Source organism: Oncorhynchus kisutch, linkage group LG18, assembly GCF_002021735.2.
Source record: "Oncorhynchus kisutch isolate 150728-3 linkage group LG18, Okis_V2, whole genome shotgun sequence".
Classification (NCBI taxonomy): Eukaryota; Metazoa; Chordata; class Actinopteri; order Salmoniformes; family Salmonidae; genus Oncorhynchus; species Oncorhynchus kisutch.
Window position 1 is genome coordinate 32112937 of NC_034191.2, and position 25785 is coordinate 32138721.

The 25785-nt window shown below is 46.9% G+C and overlaps 1 protein-coding gene and 1 pseudogene across 1 annotated transcript; one reads left to right on the top strand and one right to left on the bottom strand.

Moving 5' to 3' along the window:
- Nucleotides 1–2805: 2805 nt before the first annotated feature.
- On the top strand, nucleotides 2806–16968 carry LOC109909413 (glycerophosphodiester phosphodiesterase domain-containing protein 5-like). Its single transcript, XM_031795280.1, has 17 exons — nucleotides 2806–2813; nucleotides 5627–5674; nucleotides 5956–6061; nucleotides 7356–7459; nucleotides 8862–8955; nucleotides 9545–9604; nucleotides 9714–9812; nucleotides 9952–10045; nucleotides 10838–10983; nucleotides 11657–11739; nucleotides 12392–12542; nucleotides 12653–12871; nucleotides 13093–13250; nucleotides 13333–13477; nucleotides 13888–13970; nucleotides 14114–14193; nucleotides 14564–16968. The coding sequence occupies exons 1-17, from the start codon at nucleotides 2806–2808 to the stop codon at nucleotides 14656–14658; spliced, it is 1773 nt and encodes a 590-aa protein (XP_031651140.1). The 3' UTR covers nucleotides 14659–16968.
- Nucleotides 16969–17403: 435 nt separating this feature from the next.
- The window catches only part of LOC109909412 (unconventional myosin-VIIa-like), a 12773-nt pseudogene continuing 4391 nt past the window's right edge, over nucleotides 17404–25785 (bottom strand).

A 25785-nucleotide genomic window follows, 5' to 3' on the forward strand; every position in this document is an offset into this window, starting at 1 on the left:
TGCTGTTAGCAACAGGTGGGAGTGGCCGTCTCTCTCTCTCTCTCTCTCCTCTCTCTCTCTCTCTCTCTCTCTCTCTCCCTCTCCCTCTCCCTCTCTCTCTCTCTCTCTCTCTCTCCCTCTCCCTCTCTCTCTCTCTCTCTCGTGCTAAGGTTCTTTCTCTGGAGCGAGACAGACGCGGCTGTTATTATACCACCACCAGACTGCAGGAGGCTGCGGCAACACAGATCGCGTGCTTTTTTTCCCTAAACGGATAAACAGACAGATAAAATAATAACATAATAACAACGGACGAGTAGCTGTTATAATCACCGTCCGGTAAGTCTGGAATATATTGTTGCCTGGTGGGTAATAGGATTATTGTTGTTTCTTGTTTTATTATTAGTTAACGAGTCCCATATATTTAAAGGCAGATCATCCTCTCTTGCGCTAGAGACAACCCACTGCAACACTGTCACGGTAAAACAGTAGTTTACTGGGCTATTCTACAAATAGATAAATAAAACGATGACTGACTATTTGTTAGTATTCATGAATAGGCTGTAGGTTGACCATTGAACACTGATCATAACAGTTGATTGAATGAAGATTGATAGATTGCGTCTGCTGCTGTGTAGAGCCGTCATTGTCTCCGGAGTGACCGACACACGGAGGGAATGACCAGACCGTTAAATTGACCGGGAGATTTCTAGATTTACCAGATCTATCTAACGGTCTGTTTGTTTCAGGGTCCGCTCTTTTTTGATTCTGTTGGGTATGTGACAGCCCGGGAATATGTGGGTACATAGCATAGCCTACATATATCTCTCTCGCGCTCTCTCTCGTCCCTCCCTCTGTCCACGAATAGCCTGGTTGCTGTATTAGGTTAGATATTGCATTGGTGCTGTGATAGGTCTTGGTGCTGGGGTAGGTCAACTGATTCTGGGATGGGGGTGGTGTATTGGGTTGAAGATTTGTATCGGTGCCTGGTGTATTGGTGCTCAGCTTGGATGGGAGGCCTATTGGTGCTGGTGTATAGCTGGTGATGATTATGGGGTGATGCTGGGAGAGAATGAATGAACAACGGAGACAACAGAGAGTCACTGTTAAGTTTAACACCGTTTATTTATAGACACACACATACTGTCTGTAGCCCTTGCCTAAGGTCATTGTTAAGCCTACTGTACAGGGCAGATGGTGTATAGTAGGCCATATAACAATAAGAATGGGTAGAACGGGAATCCCCTTTCAACGTCAGGCATTGTGAGTGTATGAGTTTACCAGTCATTGACAAGGTCAGGGGTTCCATGTCTGTTCTACTCAGTCTAATTCTACGGTTTAGGCTACTCTACAAAGTACAGAATCATTCTACTTCTACTAGTCAACTGGCATTAATGATACATTAATACAAACATCGAAACATCATCCACTGTATCCATGCAGATGATGAGCAAAACATCACATCTTCCTTCATATCTCTTTTCTCGCTCTCTCTGTCCTTTCTGGGTTAGTGGTTTTGTTGGTCCAGTTCTCCCAGGGTTTTATTGACCTTGCATCCTATAGCTGCTGGTACAACACCAGCCCATCCTACCATATACAGTATGTCTGACTGTTTGTTGCTGTTTGTTTCCTGCTGTGTGTCTACGGGGTTTGTGTGTGTAATGAAGTGAGCTGTAAGAATTTCCTCTTGTAGGACAATAAACCTCAATCTAATCTTTACCTGGACCTCAGATCAGCTTAGTCACTGTCTCTTTTTACATCAAATCTTTTTATTTATTTTTACCATAGAGAGCATTAATCCATTGACCCGGTATGGCACCTTCACGATTTGCCTAAATGTACCTGGGTGACTTCATACTAAATGTCACGTGTTTCGCTCATACTTCAAGTTATCCGTCTGAAACTTTGCACATACACTGTGGTTGTCTTGTGGACACCATCGGAATTACAGACGTGGGACTTTTCTGTTGCATTTCAAAAATGGTGGTGGGGGAAAAAAACTGTTGATATTTTCTTTTGTGTTATATTTCTTTATTGTGTTATATTCTCCTACATTCAAGTCACATTTCCACAAACTTCAAAGTGTTTACTTTCAAATGGTACCAAGAATATGCATATCCTTGCTTCAGGGCCTGAGCTACAGGCAGTTAGATTTGGGTATGTCATTTTAGGCGAAAATGGGAAAAAAACAGGGCTATCCCTAAAAGGTTTTAAAGACATGCTGTACGGGAGTAGGTCTGTCCTGTGAAAGAGATATGATCAGTGCATGCGATTAACCTGGATTAATGGTGGTTCAGATGTGGGTTAGTGTTACAGTACAGATGAGGTAGGCCTTTTTAATCCTATATAGATGTGTTTAACTTAGTTCAATCGAATATGTTGTGGTAATTCTAACCAAAAGGAGAGAGACTGTATTCTTCAAAACAACTTTATTATAAGATTTGCAAAAATGAAGCAATCAATAACAACCACTCAACAGTGCATCGTTAGGAAAGCCCAACGAACAGCGTTGTCTCTCTCCTTTAATAGAAAAAGTACAACTTGTTTTGTCTATGTGGCAGTTTAGCAGATGGGTGGAAACAGGGAGGGAACATGGTGTGTAAAAGCTGATTTAGCTTGTCTGTGCAGATTAAGATAGCTGAATTTGCCACCAGTGTCTGTTAATTCCTGCATGTTTCCACATATCTAAATTCCTGTAGATTGTGAAAACAAGATGTCACATACTGCAGTCGCACCTAAACAGCTCTTATATGCACACCCAGACTTAAGAGTAAGTCACACAAGACAAGCCTGTATCAGCAAAATACTATATAATATAACAATATAACAATGGACAAGTAACAGCATAGTATGTGTAATTAAACAACATAGTAGGTAATTAAATCATTTCCTCCACAAGTACAGGCTTAAAGACCAACAAAGATGAAATGCAATAAGACATTTGATTAAATAGTTTGGGGATTGGCCTCGTCTTCGAGGGAAGATCCTCGGAGCCAGATGATGTGATGGCAGGTAGCCCTACGCGTAACTACTGGCATCGAACCCCCCCCCCCCCCTGCAAGTGAGAGAACATGGGTAAATTGACATACAAAACATCCCAAGATTTAGGCCCATTGGTTGAGAGAGAGGAAGGTAATAATTGCAAGAGAGAGCCAATAGGTTAAACAGCAAGCATGAGGAATGTTCATTATGGTGCTGTGCTTATAGGCTGTAAGGTTAATAGGTGAATGATATTCCACACGTGGCTAGTAGGAAAGAAGAGAAGAAACCAGTCGCTATGCTGATGATATGTTTGTATTCATTCCCAGGAATGCCCGTAGAATAGGAAACAGCAGTGGATGATGTTATGCTAACTGGATGCAGTTAAAGAAGATTTCAGTGCAGCCTTCCTGATAGAACTTTCGTAAGCTATATTTGAATCAACTAACTTTAAGCTAAATGTCCAAAATGAAAACAAATAGAGTGAAGAAGGTAGATAGTTTGTGTTCTGTGGGGGAGACCTGTTTGGGTAGCCTACCTGATTGGTTGATTGTTTGTCTGATAGGTGGTAGACCTTCAGCTCTCCTATATTTACCCTCATCTCTTTCCCTAGTCTTAATATCTTCTATCCTATCCACTCTAACTGGAAGACGAGTACTCCCTCTCTCCCTTCCTCCTTCCCCCACCCCTCTCTCTCTAACTACCTTCAGGTCTTAGGTCAGTGTACAGGATGGAGTGTTAGATCAGCGGAGACAGTGTATAGTGCTGTAGAAGGGGTGTTAGATCAGTGGAGACAGTGTAGAGTGCTGTAGATGGGGTGTTAGATCAGTGGAGACAGTGTAGAGTGCTGTAGATGGGGTGTTAGATCAGTGGAGACAGTGCAGAGTGCTGTAGATGGGGTGTTAGGTCAGTGGAGACAGTATAGAGTGCTGTAGATGGAATATTAGATCAGTGGAGACAGTGTAGAGTGCTGTAGATGGGGTGTTAGATCAGTGGAGACAGTGTAGAGAGCTGTAGGTGGAATATTAGATCAGTGGAGACAGTGTAGAGTGCTGTAGAAGGGGTGTTAGATCAGTGGAGACAGTGTAGAGTGCTGGAGATGGAATATTAGATCAGTGGAGACAGTGTAGAGTGCTGTAGATGGGGTGTTAGATCAGTGGAGACAGTGTAGAGTGCTGGAGATGGGGTGTTAGATCAGTGGAGACAGTGTAGAGTGCTGTAGATGGGGTGTTAGATCAGTGGAGACAGTGTAGAGTGCTGTAGATGGAATATTAGATCAGTGGAGACAGTGTAAAGTACTGTAGGTGGAATATTAGATCAGTGGAGACAGTGTAGAGTGCTGTAGATGGAATATTAGATCAGTGGAGACAGTGTAGAGTGCTGTAGAAGGGGTGTTAGATCAGTGGAGACAGTGTAGAGTGCCGTAGGTGGAATATTAGATCAGTGGAGACAGTGTAGAGTGCTGTAGATGGAATATTAGATCAGTGGAGACAGTGTAGAGTGCTGTAGATGGAATATTAGATCAGTGGAGACAGTGTAGAGTGCTGTAGATGGAATATTAGATCAGTGGAGACAGTGTAGAGTGCCGTAGGTGGAATATTAGATCAGTGGAGACAGTGTAGAGTGCTGTAGATGTTTGTTCGGTGACCTGGTTTTAAGTAGACTAGATACAGTATGTTAGTGTTTAAAAAGGAGCTGGATGCAGCTCAGTGTTGATGGATGGAGCTCAGGCCTGGAGAAGGGAGGCCATTTTGGATGTGTCCAAAGATACAGTAGGGCCTAGATTCAAATCGGACCATGGGGAGATCGTGATAGCTATTGACATTTAAAGGTAATTCATTTCCAGTTGATTCAGCATATGCAGCTTGTACTGTGAACGCGGATACGTAGCCTTGAAAAGGTTCATAGCTGAAAGGGGAAATTGGATTGAATCTAGCCCTAGGGGTACAACAGTTGAATTAAACTCATAAGGCATTTATAAATTCTTCAAGAAATAAATTGTTAAATATCATACCTTTTCAAGTCCAAAAATTGATGTAGAAATATGGCCCCTTTAAGCTCCTCTCTCTCTCTCTCTCTCTCTCTCTCTCTCTCTCTCTCTCTCTCTCTCTCTCTCTCTCTCTCTCTCTCTCTCTCTCTCTCTCTCTCTCTCTCTCTCTCTCTCTCTCTCTCTCTCTCTCTCTCTCTCTCTCTCTCTCTCTCTCCTCTCTCTCTCTCTCTCTCTCTCTCTCTCTCTCTCTCTCTCTCTCTCTCTCTCTCTCTCTCTCTCTCTCTCTCTCTCTCTCTCTCTCTCTCTCTCTCTCTCTCTCTCTCTCTCTCTCTCTCTCTCTCTCTCTCTCTCTCTCTCTCTCTCTCTCTCTCTCTCTCTCTCTCTCTCTCTCTCTCTCTCTCTCTCTCTCTCTCCAGCTCTCCAGCTCTCCAGCTCTCCAGCTCTCCAGCTCTCCAGCTCTCCAGCTCTCCAGCTCTCCTCCAATACCAAATAAACTACTGGGACCAAAGAAAGAACCATTCTATCTTTCCTGTTCTGTCTGTCTGTCTCTCCTTCCCTTCCTTTCTGTCTCTCTCTCCTTCCCTTCCTTTCTGTCTCTCTTCCCCTCTCTCCCCCCTCCTTTCCTTCTCTCTCTGGGATGAGGGGCTGTGGCTGAGGCTGTGGGTGAGGGTCTGTGTCCAGTCTGAAGCTGGGGAAGCTAAAGGTGGTGCGGCGGCAGCTGCTGCAGAGGTAAACTACTAGTGTGTGTGTTGTCTTGTGTAGAAGATTCCATTCTAAATGATAGATGATACAGTACTATAGTATAACCTGTCGTGAACAGGTATAATAGTATTGTTATAGAATTATAGTGTGTTGTTCTCAGGTGATATTATAGTATTATTGTAGTATATTCTTGTATATTGCATTATATTATAGTAGTATATTCTTGTATATTGCATTATATTATAGTATTATTGTAGTATATTCTTGTATATTGCATTATATAGTAGTATTATTGTGCTTTTATCTAGGTATGAGCACCAGCCGTTTGTGTCATGTCTGGCTGGTCTATACGGCTGTCAATGGAGACGCTACCAGAGGGCCAAGTCACAGCCCGGGGAGAGCTGCTGCAGCAGGGTAGGCTATACACACACAGAATCTCGCTCGCACGCACACACACACACACACACACACACACACACACACACACACACACACACACACACACACACACACACACACACACACACACACACACACACACACACACACACACACACACACACACACACACACACACACACACACACACACACACACACACACACACACACACACACACACACACACACACACACACACACACACACACACACACACACACACACACACACAAACAAACACACACACACACACACACACACACACACACACACACACACACACACACACACACACACACACACACACACACACACACAGACTCAGACTCAGACACGTGCACAGATAGGGCTCAACCAGTGTCCTCTCATGAAAAAGTGTCCTTGCAGTCTACATGTGGATGTAGCCTACTTTTTCGTTCTGTTGTTGAAATTTGAATTGTAACATCAAAATAGCTAATTTCATAAACTCTTGAATCTGAGAAAATACCTCCTTCCCTGCCTTCCCACTCTTAGAGCGCGCTCCTGTCTGACTTGCATGCAGTGACCACTGTGCGCCAGGCGGGAAATGGAGCAATTCGACTGCTTGTTAGTAAGAGGCAGATGTTAGCAGCAGAACAAACTCAAATCAAGTAACAACTATTTTGTTTTGACAGCTTAGCTAACTAGCTAGCTAGCATATTTACATCATCATCATCATCATCTTTTCCCAATGTCAATCATTCTCTCTCTGCTGACATACTGCAGTGTGTTTGTCATTTTACTGAACTATGTCTTTACAGGACAAATTACACTCTTTCTCTGACTCCCTCGCTCTCACTCTCACTCTTTCTGACACCCCCCTCTCTCCCTCAACTCCCCTCCCTCTCCTTCCCTCCCTCCCTCCACCCTCCCTCACCCTCCCTCACCCTCATCTCTCTCTCCTCCAGGTGGAGTGTGGGAGCGTGGTTTTCCTGGTCCTGACCTTCCTCCTCTCTCTCCTCCAGGTGGAGTGTGGAAGCGTGGTTTTCCTGGTCCTGACCTTCCTCCTCTCTCTCCTCCAGGTGGAGTGTGGGAGCGTGGTTTTCCTGGTCCTGACCTTCCTCCTCTCTCTCCTCCAGGTGGAGTGTGGGAGCGTGGTTTTCCTGGTCCTGACCTTCCTCCTCTCTCTCCTCCAGGTGGAGTGTGGGAATGTGGTTTTCCTGGTCCTGATCTTCCTCCTCTCTCTCCTCCAGGTGGAGTGTGGGAGCGTGGTTTTCCTGGTCCTGACCTTCCTTCTCTCTCTCCTCCAGGTGGAGTGTGGGAGCGTGGTTTTCCTGGTCCTGACCTTCCTCCTCTCCTCTCTGTTCCTCTACTTCTGGAGCCAAGCTCACAACGATTACAATGACTTTGACTGGTGGGTCACACACACACATACATACACCAGCGCACGACACACAAACACACCACACACACACACACACACACACACACACACACACACACACACACACACACACACACACACAAACTGAGACATAAACTGAACAAGTTCCACAGACATGTGACTAACCGAAATGGAATACATGTGTCCCTGAACAAAGGGGGGTTCAAAATCAAAAGTAACAGTCAGTATCTGGTGTGGCCACCAGCTGCATTAAGTACTGCAGTGCATCTCCTCCTCACCAGATTTGCCAGTTCTTGCTGTGAGATGTTACCTCACTCTTCCACCAAGGCACCTGCAAGTTCCTGGACATTTCTGGGGGGAATGGCTCTAGCCCTCACCCTCCGATGCAACAGGTCACAGACGTGCTCAATGGAATTGAGATCCGAGCTCTTCGCTGGCCATAGCAGAACACTGACATTCCTGTCTTGCAGGAAATCACGCACAGAATGAGCAGTATGACTGGTGGCATTGTCATGCTGGAGGGTCATGCCAGGATGAGCCTGCAGGAAGGGTACCACATGAGGGAGGAGGATGTCTTCCCTGTAACGCACAATGTTGAGATTGCCTGCAACAACAACAACAAGATCAGTTTGATGATGCTGTGACACACCGCCCCAGACCATGACGGACCCTCCACCTCCAAATCGATCCCGCTCCAGAGTACAGTCCTCGGTGTAACGCTCATTCCTTCAACGATAAACGCAAATCCGACCATCACCCCATGTGAGACAAAACCACGACTCGTCAGTGAAGAGCAATTTTTGCCAGTCCTGTCTGGTCCAGCGACAGTGGGTTTTTGCCCATAGGCGACGTTGTTGCCGGTGATGTCTGGTGAGGACCTGCCTTACAGCAGGCCTACAATCCCTCAGTCCAGCCTCTCTCAGCCTATTGTGGACAGTGTGAGCACTGATGGAGGGATTGTGCGTTCCTGGTGTAACTCTGGCAGTTGTTGCCATCCTGTACCTGTCCTACAGGTGTGATGTCCGGATGTACTGATCCTGTGCAGGTGTTGTTACACGTGGTCTGCCACTGCGAGGACGATCAGGCGTCTAACAGTACGGACATTGCAATTTATTGCCCTGGCCACGTCTGCAGTCCTCATGCCTCCTTGCAGCATGCCTAAGGCACGTTCACGCAGATGAGCAGGGACCCTGGGAATCTTTCTTTTAGTGTTTTTCAGAGTCAGTAGAAAGGCCTCTTTAGTGTCCTACGTTTTCATAACTGTGACCTTAATTACCTACCGCCTGTAAGCTGTTAGTGTCTTAACGGCCGCTCCACAGGTGCATGTTCGTTAATTGTTTATCGTTCACTGAACAAGCATGGGAAATATCTGGGAAGTTATTTGGATTGAGTTTATATGTTTGCATTGCAGGTTTAAATTTGAGACTCTGGGATTCTGGTTCCCCTGGTCTCTGGTGCTGCTGGTTGTTGCTGCTGCTCTGTTCACCTACATCTCTCTGCTGCTGGTAAGAACTAGTACTACTACTACTATAAATACTGCCATACTTATACTACTGATATTACTGTACTATTACTACTACTATACTACTACTGCTGCTCATTTAACCTACATCTCTCTGCTACTGGTGAGAACTAGTAATACTACTATACTTATATTACTACTATTACTATAATATTATTACTACTATACTATTGCTGTTGCTAGTGACAACTATAGTACTATCACTATACTACTACTGATGCTGTCTTCAGTTCTACTACATTACTATACAACTGTACTACTGCTGCTCTCTTCAGTGCTACTACATTACTATACAACAGTACTACTCCTGCTCTCTTCAATACTACTACATTACTATACAACTGTACTACTGCTGCTCTCTTCAGTACTACTACATTACTATAAACCTGTACTACCCCTTCTCTCTTCAGTACTACTACATTACTATACAACAGTACTACTGCTGCTCTCTTCAGTACTACTACATTACTATAAACCTGTACTACCCCTTCTCTCTTCAGTACTACTACATTACTATACAACAGTACTACTGCTGCTCTGTTAATCTACATCTCTCTGTTGTTGTATTGCAGGTACTAGCAGTGTGTTTACTGTCTGAGGGACAGAGGTTGTACCTTCACTGGAGTCACAAGGTATCTCCTATCATCCATGTAGTACAGCACACATTCAACCTCTGTGAAGCAGCACAGACAGATCAGGATGACCCATGTTGATTAGTCCTTTGTTATTTTTCTGTGTTAGATGGGGATCGTGGTGACCATGGCGTTCTCTGTCAGTGCCACGGCTGTTCTCTCTGAGGTGTGGAGTAAAGAGTGGAAGACCCTTCTCCTCTCCCTGCAGGTTGGCCAGTCTAGCTGTCACAGACCAATCACATCAAGCAACGCAAAGCAACAATGTGAAATGTGTATGTTCAGTTGTCTGCATTGTGATATGAACCTTTCTCTCCCTCCCTTTCTCTATCCCCCTCCTGATTGGCTAGGTCACAGCCCCCTTTCTTCAGGTAGGCGGGGTTTTATTGATGACTCTCCTGTCCTGGCCAATTGCGCTGCACTTTTTTCGTATGAACAAGAGAGGTAAGTGCTCCGTTTGGCTGCTGTAAAATAAGTCCAGGCTCTGGTCGTGTTTCAAAGCCTGGACAGGTATTGTACGTATCAGCTAATCACATCTACATGTACAGTATGTTATAGCAACCTAGTGCCCAACTGCACAGTCAATGATGTGGCATCCAACCATTGATTGATGTATGCAACGTCTGAGCAGAGGAAGGCAACCTCTATTGACTGAGACTGAGTGGGAACTTTTCAGAGTTATTAAAGCCTGCATAGACACTGGCGTACACGCACACTGTCCTTCACCCTCTCTCTGTCTCTTTGTCCTTCCACCTCTCGTTCTCTCTTGTTTCTCTGTCATCTCCATGGTCACTGTTCTGAGTCGTCGTGGTGACGTGAAGCTGTAGGTGCACTAGCTGACTCATGTCTGGCCTCTTTGTGGAGGATAATGACACACACACACACACCTAGAGCCCTGTCAGGTGTACAGTAGTCTGATTAAAGGGGCAATCTGCAGTTCACACAATAACAAAGCACCTACCCGCCACCTATTTTGGTAAACATCTAAAGGATGGGGCTGGAGAAATGTAACCACTCTCATTACATTCATAGACCAAGTGTTTATAAATTCATGAGGCATTTCACTTCAAGCAATCAATGGATAAAAAATATATGGATCTAGAAATCACAGATTTCCCCTTTAAGCTCTGATTTCATCATTAAGACTTGTATAACTCTGGAATTAGAACACTGGATCTGCTAGACTTGTTCCAGTATGAGGTTGTTTTGAAATATATTCTCTCTCTCTCTCTCAAGTGCATCAAGTGTGTCTGTTGGGTGTGTACATGAGTGCATTGTTCAGTCTGTACCTGGTTCCTCTGGCCATGTATTCTCCCTGCATCAGAGAAGCTGGAACCCTGGGGCCAAAACCAACACTCCTCGGACACAGAGGAGCTCCCATGGTAGGACCAACCTATCATACATCTATCATCACAGCTTCATACTACTCAATGATTCAGTAGCACCCAGAGCAGCTATCATACATTATCAATATTATCCCTATATATCAGTAGTACCACTTGCAGTAAACAGTAAGATGACACAGAGAAGCTCCCATGGTACAACCATGGCACAACATGATTATCAACACGATCCCTATCTATCAATAACTTCATTATCAATATTATATCTATCAATAACATCATTATCACTATTATAACTATCTATTAATAACTTCAATATCAATATTATCACTATCTATCAATAACTTCATTATCAATATTATCACGAGCTTTCAATAACATCATTATCAATATTATAAATATATATCAATAACATCACTATCTATCAATACTACGACATACAATATACAGGTAAATCCAGTCACATAACTTTGAACACAGAGGCTCTGGCCTCATGTTACGTTAGAGAGTCAGTTAGAGAGAGTTCCTGATTAAAATAAAGTCTGACACTGGAAAATGTACTTGGCACTGTGTTGTTAATGCCTTTGTGTGTGTGTGTGTGTGTGTGTGTGTGTGTGTGTGTGTGTGTGTGTGTGTGTGTGTGTGTGTGTGTGTGTGTGTGTGTGTGTGTGTGTGTGTGTGTTTGTTCTCGTGCATGTCTGACCTCTAACAGCTTGCCCCAGAGAATACTCTAATGTCTTTTGAGAGTGCAGTGGAGGCTGGAGTGGACGGGTTTGAGACTGACGTCACTATAAGGTACACACCACACTGTCATTCTGTCTGTCTTGGATTGTTTGTCCGTTTGTCTGTCTATCTTGTCTTGACTGTCTTGTCTGTCTGTCCCCTTCTGATCCATGTAATAGCCCTGTGTCCTGGCTAGCCTTGACCCATGTCCTGCCCTGTCCTGCCCTGGCTCGCCTTGTAATAATCCTAGAGATCAGACATTAGCGTTAGCATCCTTCCACTCCTCCCAGTTAATGTGATTGCATCCTAGCTAATCCAGTTAGCGGTTAATACTCCTGTCCAGGCCTGCTAGCCTATGTGTCTTTTAGCATTAGCATGTAGCATGCAGCCCTGGGTTCAAATACTATTTCTAATAATATCAGATACTTTAGCTGGGCTTGAGAAAAAGAGAAGGGGCCAGGGTGTAATGGAGTTTGCCTGGTGTAATGGAACCAATAGAATAGTTGCAAAACTGCAAACTTGGCCCATCAGGCACTCCAGGCAGGCTAAAGCAAAAGCTCAAAGTATTTTAAAGATTTCAAATAGTATTTGAGCCCAGGCCTGGTAGCAGGACTATAGCTAGCAGACCTAGGGTAGCTTCACCTGAGACCTGCCACATGTTTGTCTTGAACATGTGAACGCCAGGACAATAATCTCCCCCCTCTCTCCCCTCCCTCTCTCCTAGTGCTGATGGCGTTCCGTTTGTGATGCATGACCTCACCCTGCAGAGGACCACTAACGTAGAGGAGGTGTTTCCTAACAGAACACACACACCTGCTGCCCTGTTCACCTGGTCTGATGTACAGCAGCTCAACGCTGGGGCCTGGTTCCTCTCTGTAAGGACACGCACACACAGTAGCTGACTTTAGCACCATGGGTTAGTTAGTAACTGTATTAAAGACCTCTTTTAACCATCACCCTCTCTCTCTCTCCACCCCCTTCCCAGTGGGATCCGTTTGGCACGGTGTTCTCTCTGTCACCAGAGCAGCGAGAGCTAGCTGCCAATCAGATGGTTCCCTCCCTGGATGAAGTTCTGGACGTAGCGAATCGGGCGGGCAGGACAGTGCTGTTTGACCTGAGACAACCTCCTCCTGGACACCCTTACAGAGACAACTACCTCAACATCACCCTGGACCTCATACACACACGCATCAACTCCAGCCAGGCATGTGTGTGGATGGGGGGGTCACCGTGGTAGTTCCTACCTTTGACTCAAAGGACCATGTTAGAATGGCCTGCTGCCATTCAATGGTGTCTCCCTGCTCTTATAAGGTGCAGCCTTTTTTAATAGTGTGTGTGTGTGTGTGTGTGTGTGTGTGTGTGTGTGTGTGTGTGTGTGTGTGTGTGTGTGTGTGTGTGTGTGTGTGTGTGTGTGTGTGTGTGTAGGTGCTGTGGCTGCCATCAGATCAGAGATGGGAGATACAGCAGGTGGATCCAGAGCTGCAACAGACAGCCGGACAGACTGCCTCTATTCAGGAACTACAGGACAACCACATCACTACCCTCAACCTGCATTACAGCACCATGTCTCTGCAACACGTCAGGTACACACCCACACACACATGATGTACTAGAAAATTTCTCTCTGCTCACACACTATGTATGTATGTGGGTTTTGTGTTTCAGTAAGTACAGGTCGGTGAACATCAGTGTGAACCTGTATGTAGTGAACCAGCCGTGGCTCTACTCTCTGGCCTGGTGCAGTGGAGCATCCTCTGTTACCACCAACAACATGCTGCTGAGAGATATACACACACCGCTGCTCCTTGTGGTGAGACACACACACACACCGCTGCTCCTTGTGGTGAGACACACACACCGCTGCTCCTTGTGGGGAGACACACACACACACCCCGCTGCCCCTTGCTGTGAGACTCACACACACACACCGCTGCCCCTTGCTGTGAGACTCACACACACACCGCTGCTCCTTGTGGTGAGACACACACACACACCGCTGCTCCTTGTGGTGAGACACACACACACACCGCTGCCCCTTGTGGTGAGACTCACACACACACCCCTGCTCCTTGTGGTGAGACACACACACACACCCCTGCTCCTTGTGGTGAGACACACACACACACACCGCTGCTCCTTGTGGTGAGACTCACACACACATCGCTTCTCCATATGGTGATAAACACACACACACTAATGTCTTCACGTGTTTCCCTACAGACTCCAGAGCAGTATAGTGTGATATGGATTCTGACTGACCTGGTCTCTGCTGTTCTTATAGTCTGTGTCTTCATATTCCACTGGTGAGTTTACATGTTTCTGCATACATTTCAAAAGTGTGTGACTGAGGCGATTACAAAATATAATGGGTTAGTTAGATAAAGGTCTGTCTGTAAGGTGAAAGTGTGTGTGTGTGTGTGTGTGTGTGTCTCTCTCTGTCCTACAGGTGGCGTGAGCGAGGCCTACAATTCTGGTCAGGCAGTCGACAGACACACGAGACCGGGCCTTATAGCAAGTTCAGGACTGGTAAGGACATCAACAATGTCATACTGTACATCACTATGGCCCTCTCCCACTGGACTAATCTTCTACTTGTGTGGAACACACAGGCGCAACAACATTTTAATCTCTTGCATAAACTGTACAGTCTATGAGCTGGAATAGCTGGTAGTTTCTTACATTCAATTCAAATTCTGAAAGTATCTCTGCTCAATGCCAGTGGTGTTCTAACCCTCTAGTTTATTGGACACATAACATTAAAAAGCCTGTTTCATCAGAGGCAGTATGTCAGTGCATTTTTAACTTAGTGTACATCCGTGCTCCTCGGGGATGATTTGAGCTTTTACTCGGAATACCGGTGAACCATACATTATTCTGTGTTCCGTCTGTGCCTCAGATCCTGTGGAGTCAGGGTGGGGTCGATGGAATCCCTTCCACTCAGAGTCTCCTACTAGAGCCCTCATCTCTCTCCCTCTGGACCTCAACCCATGAACTCAACTCATGAACCATTCCCAAACCCCAAATCTTTGGACTTCAACCCACACATGAACCCTGCACCAACCCCTCACCTGAACTCCAACTACCACACCCCTGACCTCTAACCCTTAACCTTTGCCCAGCAGAGCTCAGCGACGTCTGGTCCATCTCCAGTGGGAATGTCCGAACTGAACTACGGACTCCCAGTACCCTCCACACCATCACAGAGGAGTAACACACATGCACACAGACACTCACCCAGTCACGCACACACAAAGTGTGACCGCACAAGAATGAGCATAGGGAAATGGGAAGGAAAACAAGAGAAGAGGATGAACTAAATGTGTAAAAAGAGGAAGAGGCTGATGTAATGTGAAAGATAAGCCAGTATTTTGATAATCCTGATTAAGACTGTTGTTCCTTTGTCCTCACTTGACCAGCTCATTCACACCCCCTCTGGTGACCACTGGAACTGCAGAACTGAATTGCTGAAATATGAAATATACACTGAACAAAAAATATAAACGCAACATGTAAAGTGTTAGTCCCATATTTCATGAGCTGAAATAAAAAATCCCTGAAATGTTCTATATGCACAAAAAGCTTATTTCATCCCTGTTAGTGAGCATTTCCTCACTTACCAAGATAATCCATCCACCTGACAGGTGTGGCATATCAAGAAGCTGATTTAACAGCTTCTTGAGGTGCACCTTGTGCTGCGGACAATAAAAGGCCACTTTAAAAGGTGCAGTTTTGTCACACAACACAATGCCACATATGTCTCAAGTTTTGAGGGAGCGTGCAATTGGCATGCTGACTGCAGGAATGTTCACCAGAAAATGTAATGTACATTTTTCTACCATAAACGCACGTGGTCTGCGGCCTCACAACCGCAGACCCCGTGAAACCACGTCAGCCCAGGATCTCCACATCTGGCTTCTTCACCGGCGAGATCATATGAGATGGGTTTGGAGTGAGGGGTGGTGAGAAGTATTTGTCTGTAACAACTAATTCTGATTGACTGGGCCTGGCTACCAAGTGGGTGGGCCTATGCCATCCAAGGTCCACCCATGGTTGCACCCCTGCACAGTCATATGAAATCCATAGATTAGGCCCTAATTCATTAATTTCACTTGAATGATTTCCTTATATGAACTGTAACTCAGTAAAATCTTTGAAATTGTTGCATGTTGTGTTTATATATTTTGTTCAGTTTGTTGTTTTTATTCTCATAACTGTTAAGACATCAGCTGCATTAGAGGAATGTATTCAATGTATTAAATAGGGTCTATATTTTCTGTGTGAGTGAGTGGATGCAGGTGAACACTGACTGTACTGTGGTTTTAGTTTGATAAGGTTTTAATGATCAGGAGTTGCTATGTATATTTGAATGTATGACCAAGCAATAGCCTAGGGTTTTAGCATGGCAGTGAATACAGCATCTGCTTCTGCTAACACACATATCTATCTATCATGAGATCTACTCCTAAATCTTAATTGTTTATTTTGAGGTTGTAGAAGCTGTGTATGACTTTCAGGTGTTGTGTGGAAAGTTGCTGGTTTCAGGTGTTAGTCTGTGGGTTGGTTGGTTGGTAATGGCTCTGTGGACAATGTTGAGCAGGAGACAGGAGATCTACGTGCCATAGGAGACACAATGTCCACAGGCCAGGTTGGTTGGTAAAGGCTCTGTGGACAATGTTGAGCAGGAGACAGGATATCTACGTGCCATAGGAGACACAATGTCCACAAGCCACTGGCTAGCCATACAGAGGAGAAGAGAGAGATTTTATGGGCTTCTACAAAACTTTTGTTATTATCTGAAGCATTCTAGAACTCTCCAAGAGATTCTGGAACCCTCCCAAGACATTCTAGAACTATCCCAGGGCATTCTAGAACTGTCCCAATACATTCTCACAAGCCATTCTAAAACTCTCCATGACAGAAAATACATGTTGACAATCTGTATGTTCACAGTAAACCAACTAACAACAGAGCAGTTGATATCCTGATGACCAGAGAGTAAAATAATGATCTTCTGCCATTGGTGGAATTGCACTCCGCCTTGCTTGCATTAGAGACCGCTAGGCTATACAAATACCATGCTATCAGGAATCGAAACCTATATTTGGTCCCAACAATGATTCAAAGGTATCAAACACTCCGAATGTAATTGTTGTTAAATAGCAAAAGGGTACATAGTATTTCTGGTTGTTTTCTGTATAACAGGACGACCGTTTTGTTTTAATGTATATGAGCCTTCTCTATGTTATGTTACTATTTTCTGACTGTAAATGGTATTACCTGATATTAAAAATCTTTAAAGGATTGAGTTGGTTGTATTCATTGATTAACCCATTTGATTCCATGTCCAAAGTATAACGCTACTTCTGTTACTCCAGTTGAAAAAAAGACATCGGCCACTGTCCTCATCCAATCATCTTTATTGTTTTTATAAAAACAGACACCTCAGCCAAGATTCAATCTGAGTCTGAGGGTTCTAATCTACAATGCAGCTTTTTTGTTGTTGTTTTTTTGGTACTTTTTACCCCTTTTTCGTGATATCCAATTGGTAGTTACAGTTTGTCCCATTGCTGCAACTGCCGTAGACTCGGGAGAGGCGAAGGTCGAGAGCCATGCATCCTCCGAAACACAGTGTTGACACACTGCTCACTTAACCTGGCGACCGAAGTCAACGTGCATGCGCCTGGCCCGCCACACTGCCCCTAAACAAGGCAGTTAACCCACTTTTCCTAGGCTGTCATTGCAAATAAGAATTTGTTCTGAACTGACTTGCCTAGTTAAATAAAGGTTGAAAAAATTAATAAATGCATACGTGCGTGCGTGCATGTCTACCTGAAGTGGTCATAGCTGAACTCTTCCAGTGTGTAAGGTTTAACCCTCTCCTCTCCAGTTTCCGGGAGAACCAGCTGAGACAAACGGACCGTCTCCTGTCGCTGGTCTGGTGTTATGGTAACCGACGCCTAGAGAGAGAGGATTGAGGATCATGCAAAGGCTGTGTGTGTGTATGTCTTACCACTACGTCAGCCTGAGGTCTGGTAACAGTCGGCAGGACGTAGACGGCGTCAGCAGGGAAATCTTCTTTCTGATTGGTCCGTTCATTGACCCCGTGGGCCCAGCCTGAGGTCATGACCTGCTGACCCGTCTCCTGGTCCAATAGGATCAGGTCTCCCCTTTGAAACGACAGGAACGTAGACTCCCCAACTGGAGGGGAAAAGGTACAGTTTGTGGGGGTGTGTGTTTATGTTTATGTGTTTGTGTGTGTACTCTACTCACCAGCGTTGGTGTTGTCCTGCAGAGCCACCACGTACTTGGACCGGTTCCTCAGGCCCTCTAGGAACGTTACCACAAGGTCTCTGATGTCCTCAGAGTTGGTCGATGTGAATGTAAACTCATCGCCCTTCATGGTCACCAACGTAAAACTCTGCCCCTGCAGCTTGCCACCTCTATTGACACACAGAGGAAGAAAAAATGCTCAAAAAATTGCTCATGCGCTGTGCGGTGTAGCTAGCAAGAAGTCTCAGAAGAAGAGAGAGAGAGAGAGAGACAGGAATACAGTCGTTAGCTCGAAAGATCGAGCACATATTTATTCCCTAACAGGTCAGCTAACCATTGGGGGTTGAGGTGGCCACCAACAAAACAGAGTAGCTAGCCCAAGTAAGGAGGATGGCTAACTAACTCTACAAATTAAAGGTATTATTATTACAGGCAACATAGTAAATAGGCTTCTTGAAATTAGTAGCTCAGGAGAAAAGAGGATATAAGAAAATAACAGAAAACCTAAGAAAAAGAAACAGAGAGTTGCTGTTATGTTTATGGTCGAGAGGGCAACAGTGTTAGGATGGACTCCAAATCCCATCATGCCTTACCTGCTGCTGGAGACTGCAGTGATCTCTGGGAAAGAGAGTTCTAGCAGCACCTGCTCCTGTTCGTCTATAAAGTAGACCCCTGTCCACAATGACATCATTCTTAGGCTGACTTGGACCTGTATGGTGGAGAGAGGGGTGGAATCAGAGTATGGACACGTGACTAGGGCTGTGTCCCGATTATCTGTCCTTCTCCCAAAGTGTGCACTTTCACACTCCCTGTCATGGGTTTAACAATGGTGGAAACTCCCTACAGAGAATGAGTACACCAATCCAATGCTTGTAAATCCATGACTGGTGCAAGTGCACACTTTGTGAGGAGTGAGGAAACTAAGTCTAGATCACATGTATACCAAGTTTACAGGAACAACCTCCGCAAGTTAAGAACGATTCCTCCGAGATATGACGAGGTCCAGCACCAAACAGACTGACTGAAGGGTATTAATGAAGGTAGGTACATTACAGCAGGTACATTACAGCAGGTACATTACAGCAGGTACAGCAGGTACATTACAGCAGGTACATTACAGTGGGTACATTACAGCAGGCACATCAGGTACATTACAGCAGGCACATCAGGTACATTACAGCAGGTACATTACAGCAGGTACATTACATCTGGTACAGCAGGTACGTTACAGCAGGTACAGCAGGTACATTACAGCAGGTACATTACAGCAGGTACAGCGGGTACATTACATCTGGTACAGCAGGTACGTTACAGCAGGTACAGCAGGTACTTTACAGCAGGTACAGCAGTTATAGCAGGTACATTACAGCAGGTACATTACAGCAGGTATGGCAGGTACAGTGGGTACAGTAGGTACATTACAGCAGGTACATTACGGCAGGTACAGCGGGTACAGTAGGTACATTACAGCAGGTACATTACAGCAGGTACAGAATGTACACCAGGTACATTATAGCAGGTACATTACATCAGGTACAGAAGGTACATTACAGCAGGTACATTACAGCAGGTACAGTAGGTACATTACAGCAGGTACAGTAGGTACATTACAGCAGGTACATTACAGCAGGTACATTACAGCAGGTACATTACAGCAGGTACATTACAGCAGGTGCATTATAGCAGGTACATTACATCAGGTACATTACAGCAGGTACCTGCAAATGGCCTCCTATTCCCTATATAGTGCACTACCTTTGACCAGGTTCCATATGGCTCTGGTCAAAAGTACTGCCCTATGTAGGAAATTAAGTGCCATTAGGGACACATCCTTAGGGACTTACAATCAGTGTATTTTTTAAAAACTAGGTAAGACAATCACATATTACAATCAAAATAACTGAAAGTAAAACCTTCTTCTTAAAGGTTTGGTAGTTTACTAGATAAAACATCAGAACCAGTGACATCCAGAGAGAGCCAGTCCCTAGAAGGGAGCCTGGCCAACCATTCCCCAGCCAGCAGTACCTTTTTGTGGGCAGCCATGATGACGTGGGCCCATTTCTCCACGCTCCGGGGGGAGCTGACCTCTCGGTCGGGGATGTAGGATGGGATCAGGCTCAGCAGACGCTCTGTCAGGATCTCAGAACCGTAGTCCACATAATAATGTTGACTGGCTAACTCTGCTAGGTCATCCTGGAGAGAGAGAGAGTGTGAAAGTTGAAATTGGGTGAAATTCCACAGTGTGCCATCACAGCAGCAGGATTGTGACATGTGACAAGAAAAGGGCAACCAGTGGAGAACAAACACCATTGTAAATACAACCCATATTTATGCTTATTTATTTTATCTTGTGTCCTTTAACCATTTGTACATTGTTACAACACTGTATATATACATAATATGACATTTGTAATGTCTTTATTGTTTTGAAACTTCTGTATGTGTAATGTCTACTGTTAATTTCTATTGTTTATTTCACTTTTGTATATTATCTACCTCACTTGTTTTGGCAATGTTAACACATGTTTCCCATGCCAATAAAGCCCCTTGAATTGAATTGAAAGAGAGAGGGGGAGAGGTTAGAGTTAGGGTCAGAACCATAGTCAACCAAGTACTGCGGATTGGATAACTCTGCCAAGTTGTCGTATTGACAGAGAGAGAGAGAGAGATGTTTACCTTGTTTATTTACCCTTTTGTTTATTGTCTATTCCATTTGCTTTGACAATGTAAACATATGTTAATCATGCCAATGAAGGCATTTGAATTGAATTGAATTGAGTGACAGAGAGAGACAGAAACAGAGACAGAGAAGTTAGGGTCTGACCCATAGTCAACACAGTCATCTCATCCTGGAAAAGAGCAAGAAGAGAGTTTGTTCCTATCAGGCTCAGAGAACCATAACAACAGTGCCACCTTGTAACTGAGAGGTAATTTGGTGTAAGTATAAAACTCACCCTGTCACAGCGGTACTCTCCAAACGTGAACCCTCGTACAGTCTGTTGGTAGATGAAGTTGGTGGCCACAGCATCGTCAGCAGGGTTGTGCCAGGGCGTGAATATCTCCTTCCTGTAGAACAGTCTGTTGGTAGATGAGGTTGGTGGCCACAGCGTCGTCTGCAGGGTTGTGCCAGGGCGTGAATATCTCCTTCCTGTAGAACAATCTCCAGGGGGCGTTCCTCTCCTGGGCAACCTGCTCCTAGGCACCCTGGTCCTGGGCAACCTGCTCCTGTGCACCCTGCTCTTGGGCACCCTGCTCCTGGGCACCCTGCTCCTGGGAACCCTGCTCCTGGGCACCCTGCTCCTGGGCACCCTGCTCCTGGGAACCCTGCTCCTGGGCACCCTGCTCCTGGGCATACTGCTCCTGGGCACCCTGGTCCTTGGCATACTGCTCCTGGGCACCCTGGTCCTTGGCATACTGCTCCTGGGCACCCTGGTCCTTGGCATACTGCTCCTGGGCACCCTGCTCCTGGGCACCCTTCTCCTTGGCACCCTGGTCCTTGGCATACTGCTCCTGGGCACCCTGGTCCTTGGCATACTGCTCCTGGGCACCCTGCTCCTGGGCACCCTTCTCCTTGGCACCCTGCTCCTTGGCATACTGCTCCTGGGCACCCTGCTCCTTGGCATACTGCTCCTGGGCACCCTGCTCCTGGGCACCCTGGTCCTTGGCATACTGCTCCTGGGCACCCTTCTCCTTGGCACCCTGCTCCTGGGCACCCTGCTCCTGGGCACCCTGCTCCTGGGGACCCTGCTCCTGGTCACCCTGGTCCTTGGCATACTGCTCCTGGGCACCCTGCTCCTGAGCACCCTGCTCCTGGGCACCCTGCTCCTGGGCACCCTGCTCCTGGGCACCCTGCTCCTGGGCACCCTGCTCCTTGGCATACTGCTCCTGGGCACCCTGCTCCTTGGCATACTGCTCCTGGGCACCCTGGTCCTTGGCATACTGCTCCTGGGCACCCTGGTCCTTGGCATACTGCTCCTGGGCACCCTGCTCCTGGGCACCCTGCTCCTGGGCATACTGCTCCTGGGCACCTTGTTCCTGGGCACCCTTCTCCTTGGCACCCTGCTCCTTGGCATACTGCTCCTGGGCACCCTGGTCCTTGGCATACTGCTCCTGGGCACCCTGCTCCTGGGCACCCTTCTCCTTGGCACCCTGCTCCTTGGCATACTGCTCCTGGGCACCCTGCTCCTTGGCATACTGCTCCTGGGCACCCTGCTCCTGGGCACCCTGGTCCTTGGCATACTGCTCCTGGGCACCCTTCTCCTTGGCACCCTGGTCCTTGGCACCCTGCTCCTGGGAACCCTGCTCCTGGTCACCCTGGTCCTTGGCATACTGCTCCTGGGCACCCTGCTCCTGAGCACCCTGCTCCTGGGCACCCTGCTCCTGGGCACCCTGGTCCTTGGCATACTGCTCCTGGGCACCCTGGTCCTTGGCATACTGCTCCTGGGCACCCTGCTCCTGGGCACCCTGCTCCTGGGCACCCTGCTCCTGGGCACCCTGCTCCTGGGCACCCTGCTCCTGGGCATACTGCTCCTGGGCACCCTGCTCCTGGGCACCCTGCTCCTGGGCACCCTGCTCCTGGGCATACTGCTCCTGGGAACCCTGGTCCTTTCCACTGCCTAGGGAGGAGACCTTGAGGTAGACACACACATACACATAGCTCATACTGGAATACTGCACATGTGTATGTGTGTGTGTGTGTCTGTGTGTGTGTCTGTGTGTGTATTACCTTGTCAAACAGGGCAATGTAGAGAGAGAATCCAAAGCGATCTCTGAGGCTGATCTTTGTCTGCCAGGGCGTTACACAGCTCCATGGCGTTAGTAGCTGAGTCTGTCAACAACGTCTTAGTGGTGCCGTCCATAAAGGTTACTGGCAACATGATGGGCTTCTTAGACTTAGTGGCCTGGGAGAGAAGAAAGATGAGGAGAGAGGGAGACAGAGAGACGGGGAAGGAGAGAGTGGGAGGACAGCGGGAGGGGGGAGAAGAAGAGAGGTGGAAAGAGGAGAGGAGAGAAAAAGAGAGGTAATGGATGTGTGTGTTTGTCTGTGTCAGCATGCTGTTGCCATGGAGACTAATCTCTCCGTCGTTCAGGCGCTTCACCACCTGTCAGAAAACACATCATCAACATTATATCTGATCTACATACTCTCTGGGTCCCAAATGGCACCCTATCCCTATATAATGCGCCACTTTTTACCATGGAGTAGAGTGTAGGGAATAGGGTGCCATTTGGGACGTAGACAAAGTGCCCAGACGCTAAGGGCAATGTCATCATTTCTAGAATTCTTAAATCTCCAAAATCTCCTCCTCTCTCTTACCTCCTCAGTGATCTTGGACTTCTTCTTCAGGGTGAGGGACACTAGTTTGTGTCGGACACTGTTCTTCTTGTTGCTGTCTGAATGGGGGGTCTTAAGGGGAGAGGTTACAGCAGGACACAGTTTATAAATCAGCTAGGAAACGTCTTCGAGGAAGCACGACTGTACTGTACTACCCAGAGCAACTCTACAGGTGGATCAGACCATGAGGGTGCAACTCAGTTATCAACTGACCTAATGAGATTATAGCTAAGTGTTATTATCAATTACTTCCCCCCTCTTCTTATTTTAATGATTTAGCAGATGCTCTTATTCAGAGTGACTTACTGTTAGTGCATTCATCTTAAGATAGCTAGGTGAGACAACCACATATCACATTCTTAGTAAGTACATTTTCCCTCAGAGCACAGCAAAACATTTCCTCTGACCTCCCCCTGCTCCTCTCACCCCCCCCCCCTCCCCCTGCAAGGCTTGTAGTTCTCTCTCTCTCCCCTCCCTCCTCTCACCTCTCCTTCCCCCTACAGGGCTTGTAGTTCTCTCTCTCCCCTCCCTCCTCTCACCTCTCCTTCCCCCTGCAGGGCTTGTAGTTCTCTCTCTCTCCCTCCCTCCTCTCACCTCTCCTTCCCCCTACAGGGCTTGTAGTTCTCTCTCTCTCTCCCCTCCCTCCTCTCACCCCTCCTTCCCCCTACAGGGCTTGTAGTTCTCTCTCTCTCCCCTCCCTCCTCTCACCTCTCCTTCCCCCTACAGGGCTTGTAGTTCTCTCTCTCTCCCCTCCCTCCTCTCACCTCTCCTTCCCCCTACAGGGCTTGTAGTTCTCTCTCTCTCCCTTACTCCTCTCACCTCCCTCTCCCCCTGCAGGGCCTGTAGTTCACTGTCTTTCCCCTCCCCCTCCTCTCACCTTTCCCTCCCCCTGCAGGGCCTGCAATTCTCGCTCTCCCCTCCCCTCCCCTTCCTCCCCATGCAGAGCCTGTAGTTCTCTATTGCCCCTCCTCTCACCTCCCCCTGCAGGGCCTGTAGTTCACTTTCTTTCCCCTCCCCCTCCTCTCACCTCTCCCTCCCCATGCAGAGCCTGTAGTTCTCTATTTCTCTCCCCCTCCTCTCACCTCTCCCTCCCCCTGCAGAGCCTGTAGTTCTCTCTTTCCCCTCTCCCCTCCTCTCACCTCTCCCTCCACCTGCAGAGCCTGCAGTTCTCTCTTTCCCCTCCGCCCTCCTCTCCCCTCTCCCTCCCCCTTCAGGGCCTGTAGTTCTCTCTTTCAAATCAAATCAAATCAAATGTATTTATATAGCCCTTCGTACATCAGCTGATATCACAAAGTGCTGTACAGAAACCCAGCCTAAAACCCCAAACAGCAAGCAATGCAGGTGTAGAAGCACGTTTTCCCCTACCCCTCCTCTCACCTCTCCCTCCCCCTTCAGGGCTTGTAGTTCTCTCTTTCCCCGCCCCCTCCTCTCACCTCTCCCTCCACCTGCATAGCCTGCAGTTCTCTCCTTCCCCTCCCCCCTCCTCTCACCTCTCCCTCCCCCTTCAGGGCCTGTAGTTCCCTCTTGTAGGTTTTTTTGCCCAACGTCTCGTAAATCTTGGTCATCACAGGAATTTTCTCCTAGCCGTCTGTGATGGCGTGTGGTACTTGGGCTCCGGGAGATTTCCCATGAACCTCAGCACCGTAATCCACACCGCCAACACCGCCTGGGGGGAGAGAAACCAACAGCGTTAGGATTTCTGGACAACTGGGGAAAGTAGGGAAAAGTTACTGTAATTTTGCAACTCTAAACAGTGTTGTTGCTGTAATTATAAAAAGTACAGTTGGGTAGAAGGAGTCTGCCTGAAAGGACAGTCTGACAAACCCCCATGGTCTACTGGGGTTAGAGGTCAGAGTTGAGAGGTCATGTGGTCGCCCTCGTCGTCATGGAACAGCAGAGGTTGTTTGAGCGGCCGTCGGCCATAGGTGTGTGTGGTGTTGCCCTGGAAATAGGTGGCAGCGAATTTGGCAAACGTATACTCTGACAGGTCATCCTCCTCATCCTCAGGGAGAGGAAGAATAGCGTCTAAATCCTCCTCCTCAAGCTCCTTCTGGGCCCGCTCCAAGTCCTACAAACAGATGCATGTACGCGCAAACACACACATTTATGCACACACACAGACACACAGTGAACGATTTGAATGTAGCCCAGAGCAGATTGTGTTAACTGTAGCAGTGTCTGTCTGTCTGTCCAGCAGGTGGTGACCTTCTCACCTAGAACCCAGCTGGTGGTGCTCCCTCCTGGCCAGGGAAGGAGTTTGTTGTTCCCAGAAAGCCGAACATCTTATCCATCATGTCAGAGTCGTTCCGCACCTCCTCCCTCTCTCTCTTCTCCCTCTCCGTGTCCTCCTTTGCTAGCTGGGCCAGTCTCCCCTGGTGGTTACACTATGCTTCTACCTACAGAAGTGTGTGTGCGTGTGTGTGTGTGTGTGTGTGTGTGTGTGTGTGTATGCCCCCTCAGATTTGTTGTTATTTTTCTGTAATACTACTAGCCAGCTAGTAATTTTATGATGG

Coding starts and splice junctions, on each gene's coding strand:
- LOC109909413 (XM_031795280.1), top strand. Junction 10,984..11,656: donor GACACAGAGGAGCTCCCATG/GTAGGACCAACC, acceptor GACCTCTAACAG/CTTGCCCCAGAGAATACTCT. Junction 11,740..12,391: donor GAGACTGACGTCACTATAAG/GTACACACCACA, acceptor CCTCTCTCCTAG/TGCTGATGGCGTTCCGTTTG.